We start from the raw sequence: 6,355 nt of genomic DNA, 5'->3' as shown, positions 1-6,355 counted from the left end.
GCACCAAAACATACACCAAAATTTCTTAACTTGAGGTTTCGATTCATGTTAATCGTGTGCTTACTGGACTGGTTTACATTTGGTATTTTTTGCAATGTAGGGGGTCCGTGACTTGCCAACGTCCGACTTGTGAATGCCCGCTGATATGAATGGGGTTAAACTTGAAATTTAAAGTTTTTTTTTTTTGACTGGGAATAACCCACCCGGGCACAGGTCATCAACCCACAACAGGGCCTTAGGGATAAGGGTAAAAGAAATTAAAAATAGAAGAGAGAGATTATTTATCTACACGTTGATGCCGGAATCATACATGATGTGCATAGATGCTACTGGCCAGTGCTCGTGTACAACTCTCCTGTTCGTGCTACCATCTACTGAGGGCAGGGGAGAGCCAGATAAAGGAGGCAGTGGGAGTGATGTTGCTTAATGAATGTTCCTAGAAGATTATTTTAGTTTTATTAGAATATTTTACATTTTAGTGAAATTTAGTTCTCTCCCATCTAGAAGCAGTATGATTTCATAGATGTTTGTTCACTAAGTAAAGAATGTTCCTCTAACATCAAAGAATGGCTGAAAACTGTGTGACCACAAAACTGTAGAACCATTTGCAAAGTGAGGCCAGTGAGAGAGTAATACATTAGCTCCCTGAAGGCATTGATACACCACTTGTACCAACTCCCACCTACTCTCTGATGACAGGACCTTTGCTACATGTAAACCTCGTTATATACTGAGAAAGGTCCTTAGAGACTTTGTCTGCTGTTTGAACTACAGAGACCTCAGCAAAATAAAGTTAACAAGATATTACAGCTGTTATTTGGGTGCAATTCCCAAGGTAGAGAATGTGGTAGGATTTTCAGAAGCTTTATAAGCACTAATAGTTGAGGAAAAGACCAATATTAATAAAAATATAGGCTATATACTTTTCAAGGGACACGTGGCTGGCTAGTAAAATAGGTACATGTATATAAAAAATCCTGAACTGTGTAAATTTAACTGCGAGAGAGAGGCAGAGCAGTACACAGTGGTCCAGGTCATCTCATATCTGGCTTAGGTCCACCATGTCATCAGGCCATATTGGTGCCAATAAAACACTTACCATCTGTGTCCTTGGCTACAGACTTCCTCAAGAACTTTCATCAAGCCCAACAAAAGCATGTATACTGTACATGAACCAAGAGAGAAATTACGAGGAACTTAAATACAATGTAGGTGTTCGTGGTATAGTGTACGTCCACTACAACAACACCAAAGGTCTCTGGTCTACCGTCAATACCCTCGTCCTCCTTGGCCAGCAGCGGGGCCTCACCATTAGAGACCTTACTCAAATAAGTAATTTCAAAGCTCTCTTAGATCTAACCTGATGTTGCTGAGCATTTTGTCAAGGTCCCTCCCCCTCACTGCCGAACACACCAGCCATTGCACCCGAAATGAACTGATACACATTCTAGGAAAGTAAATCCAATTGTATGCTATCTAGGCTGATGACATTATTGATGTTAGTGGAACTGAGCAAATCTCCCTTCATCTGCACTGTGTTGTAAAAAATAAGTTAAATGACCGTTTGGAGATTCATGAGAATTTTATGTCCTTCCTCCCAGCCCACAGAACGACTGGTGCTTCCTTTGCTTTATGTATTGCCAATGAACTCAAGAACTGGTCCCTCTCCCAAGATAACATAGGTGGCCAAAGTCATGACAGTAGTTGTAATATGAGTGGCAGTAAGAATAGTCCCCAAGTCCTTTTGTTCATCATCTACCAACACGACACACCTACAGGCACTGCATGAACCCACTCCACTGACGTCCCTTACCTAAACATCAAGGAGTTGTCTTTACTTTCTGATAACATCTTCCAAACCCTCAGAATCCCCCAAGAACCAAATAAACTAACCAAGTCCTAATTTACAATAACTAATTAAATCTACCGTTAGATCGTTGCATTTGATTAATTTTAGGAGGATTTTAAGTCCATTTGGGTTGCCTAATCTTCACGTGATGATATTTGACAATTCCCCGTAAACACCTTTAATAATTTCGTCATTTATTTTTTCCTTTTATCTTTAACACCATTGCTTTTTATAGTTATACAAACGTTAGAGTGAAAATTCCGAGGAAAACAAACCGTTAGTAGAGACGCCAGATTAAACACTGAAATCTCCAGATCTCAAACACTCATTACCATTACCAGAAAACATACCAACAAATCAGCACATTAATGGAGTAACTTAGTAAATGTTTATTTAAATAACATGATTAACCAACATCTGATTGAGTTTACACAAATGAAAAGTGGATAAAATATGAGTACCGTACTTACTTGTACAAGGTAGATATCACGGAGCAATTGTCACACACCCTTCCCTCACGCCGTCACTCAAGTCAATGACTGATTACTTGGGGAATTTGAAATGTTATAAAATTACCACGAACAAGGATTGTGAGCTATTTATATTTTATCCTAAAAAAATGGCTGAAACTTATTTTAAATTCATCAAATGGAATTATCTGATAATATCTTTAATTAAGTTAGGATAGTAGATGATTAATTCATGCTACTAAAAAAACGGATGTTCCGATTCTGTTTGTGATATTTTTTAACATTAATCACTTTGAGAGTCACAATGATAGATAGGGACACGCTGGCATCTAGAAAAACGAGTGACTACTCCTCCAAGCTGGCAACTAGAAAAAAGAGTGAATACCCCTCCAAGCTGGCAACTTACTAGACTATCTAAAGCTGAATATTGTCAACTAAAATTATTGTAAAACCCTGACCACTACAACATATTAAGTAATTGTTAGAAAGTAAAAAAAAATAATGAAAATCTTCGTATTTTTTGTTAATAATTCACAGTAAATGAAAAATACTTGTTTCTTAAGGTTCCAACACTGAAACTACATATACTGTACACCCCCTTGAAGACGTGAACTCCCATATGGATAAACAACTCTCCTATCCACAGTCATGAACTTGAACTTGTCCCCATGACCGTCCGCGGGACATATTTCACAAGAGAGGAAAATTGACAAAATGGCAGGAATCTGTAACTTTCACACAAAATCAGCCACTGGTTCAGGACCACCCACCCACAAACGTCCTGTCACTTTATACATATATAATTATGTCAAACTCTTCCGGATTATACATTAAGTTCTAGAAATTATTTGGCCCGTTTATACATCTTTTGTATTGGGTACAATATACTATACAGTATGTAACACAAACACCTGTGTATGGGCAATGTCTGTCGTAGATATACATGAACATCTATATTTCAACCTTACGATTATAAGATTTTAATACAACTTTTGTCTTTAATTTGAAATTTCCAAGTGATGCCAAACTGACAGCGAGTGTATGACGTGGGCACAGTCAGTGTTGTGACTTCCTGTGTTTGAGCACTGTGGCTGTGTAGTCAGTGTTGACAATAGGGACTTTGAGAGCTTCTGGCATGGACGAGTGTCAGTAAGAAGTCTTAATCGTCAAATGTTAGAAGCTGAGAATTTCTTTTATATTGTAGCAACTTGGTTGTTCACCTGTCCTGTGATCTCTTCGAGGGAGCGTCCCTTTGTCTCCGGCAAGGCGACAGCGCTAACGATGGTGATTGTCACACATATACCGCTGAAGAACCAGAAAACCAGGTCCTCGCCAACTGCCTCTACTGCCGATGGGTAAAGCTGAACTGATATAAATGATCCCAGCATTACGATTAACAGTTGAAATGAATAACCAACACTTCGGGAAGATATTGGCATCAGTTCTCCCGCCAACACTGAAAACACTGGCTGGCCAATACCAGCAAAAAAGATGAAGATAACTGCTACAGTAACTGGGAGCCAGCCCAGGGTGTCGGCACTCCCCGTCGTCTGAAGGTAGAAGTACCCACCGAATACAGCCATACTCACAGCAGCGACAGAATACGAGACAATGATCAAGGGTTTACGGCCCAGACGGTCAACTATAAAGATGTACACTACGGACCCGACGACCCTGAAGAAGGAAAATATCATGGCGCAGGTGTAGGCATCTATGTCGGTCTGCGCCACCTTGAAGATGGGCACCAAGTAACTTGCCAGCACTAAACACCCATTAAAGGCCACCAAGATATTCAGAAACGCCAACCAACAAAATATACGACATGTTGATGGTTCTAAGAGGCCGCCGAGTTGCTGCCAAACAGTAGTCTTTGTTTTGTCTGAACCTTCAACTTCTTCTTTCATGGACATTAACTCTGTCTTGGAGTCGTAGTGTTTACCTCTGAAGAAAGTTAGAGCTTTCTCAGCCTCTGAGACACGACCTAGGACAACGAGCCAGCGAGGAGAATTTGGCAGTAAGAACAGACCAATGAAGGGAATTACAGAGACTCCACAGAAAACGAAGCCCATCTGTCGCCAGTCGAACTTCAAACCCCCAAGAGCAGACACCAAAAATACCCCCATTTGTCTCGCTAATGTGGTAAGGCCGACCAGACTTCCACGATTACTCTTGTGAGCAATCTCGATGACGTAGGGGCTAGAACCGGATGACATCACGCCAGCAGCGGCACCGAGGAGTGAGCGGGATGTGAGGAGCACCCAGGCACTGGGGGAGAAGGAGAGTAAGAGCCAGAGAGCCGCCGTGACGGGCAGAGTCACTAACAGCGTCACCCGATGACCCAGCCTGACCAGGACGGCCCCTCCTACAAGGCACCCTACGGCAGCACCGATGTTCACTGTACTGCCTGCAAAAGTTGGAATCAGTTTTAGCTCAAAATATCAAGGAAATAAGATAGAGATATTGACTCAAGAAGCGTCAAGTGATTATAAAAGGATTGAAACAATGCATTATTATGGATCACAGTATGGCTTGAAGGATAACAAGATGCAGGTGGTGACTAGTGAAATTCTTTAACGTTTATGCAAATTAACAGAAAGTTCACTCCACTTAAGACTTTTATGCAGTGTTGAGTCTGTGTGTCTTTTGAATTTCTCCTTCTTGATACTAGTAATATGTAGAAACAGTGTAATGGAGGTGCAACAAGAGACCGAAAATTAACAAAAAATATCTGATGATTTGTTAATGAAATACGTCACTATTCCATAACAATCTAACCTTATCTTTCACTATGAGGTCAATACCTATGAAATCCTTTATAAATCACTTAGAACAATTATCCTAATCCCTCACTGACCCGTATTACCTTTACAGCAACTGATGAGAAATAACTAAACCTGACTTACTGTAGAGCGCCGCTTGTGTTGGGTTGAGCCGGATATCCTGTGAGTCTTGGCTGGTGAGCTCGAGGAGTGTTATACCAGAGAACCCCATTATGGTGCCAATGATTAACTGCACCAATGCCATAATCACCGACGCAAACAACTGTAAACAAAGTAGGATTTATTAGTTAATTATAGGTAGAAAATTATAGGCTACTGATAAGGATATTTTATATTAATGAATCTTTCTAAGCATCTGGTTTTGTTGATTATATCCTTGTTTAAAATACCCTTACTGTTTACAACTGTTGTATAGCTCTACTGTATACCTCCATGGTCTATGTATACTGTATACTCGAGTTGTTTCCATACATGGTGAACTGTATACTTGCATTATCTATATACAAGTCAAACCAATTGCAAACTTGTATGATGATTTAATGAGTATCTAAATAATTTTTCGTGAGGACAAGTCGTCAAGCTTAGGGGTATTATTCACCAGCCATCAGCTTACTCGTGGGTGGTCGGTTAGAGGCAGATACCAAACAGGGAGGTACTACCGCCTGGGAAGATATTGGAAGCATAATGTGTTGGTAGACCCTGCTGCCATATGTGACCAAGTCCCAGGTTGCTGATCTCACTTTCTGCCTCATTTACACACAATTGCAGGGTCTCAATTGTTTCTCTTACTATTGACAACACAACATACATATATTGTTTCTCACTCTTGATATTTTTTTTTCTTTTTTTCTTTATGGTTCTTTATTATTATTATTATTATTATTATTACTACTGTTACTATTATTATTATTATTATTATTATTATTATTATTATTATTATTGTTATTATTATTATTATTATTGTTATTATTATCATTACATTTTCGCCCCCCAGGCCCCGATATGGGTCAGTGACCTGTGCCCGGGTGAGCTAATACCCGTAAAAAAAAAAAAAAATTCTGTTACGACCAGCTTACTCGTAGATGGTCGGTTAGTTCTCTGTTATGATCAGCTTACTAGTGGGTGGTCGGTTAGTTCTCTGTTATGATCAGCTTACTAGTGGGTGATCGGTTAGTTCTCTGTTATGATCAGCTTACTAGTGGGTGGTCGGTTAGTTCTCTGTTATGATCAGCTTACTAGTGGGTGGTCGGTTAGTT

General features: G+C 39.9%; 1 protein-coding gene across 1 annotated transcript; it reads right to left on the bottom strand.

Annotated features, from left to right (window-relative positions):
- Positions 1–244: 244 nt before the first annotated feature.
- Positions 245–5,359, bottom strand: LOC121863035 (facilitated trehalose transporter Tret1-2 homolog). Its single transcript, XM_042361494.1, has 2 exons — positions 5,223–5,359; positions 245–4,723 (listed from the first exon to the last, which is right to left on the bottom strand). Exons 1-2 carry the CDS (start codon positions 5,341–5,343, stop codon positions 3,513–3,515), a joined length of 1,332 nt encoding a protein of 443 aa, XP_042217428.1. The 5' UTR covers positions 5,344–5,359; the 3' UTR covers positions 245–3,512.
- Positions 5,360–6,355: the final 996 nt, after the last annotated feature.

The sequence above is a fragment of the Homarus americanus genome, unplaced genomic scaffold (assembly GCF_018991925.1).
Source record: "Homarus americanus isolate GMGI-L3 unplaced genomic scaffold, GMGI_Hamer_2.0 scaffold54679, whole genome shotgun sequence".
In the NCBI taxonomy this organism is placed as follows: domain Eukaryota; kingdom Metazoa; phylum Arthropoda; class Malacostraca; order Decapoda; family Nephropidae; genus Homarus; species Homarus americanus.
The sequence above is the reverse complement of the archived record's forward strand: the minus strand, read 5'-3'. Positions and strand labels throughout refer to the sequence as shown.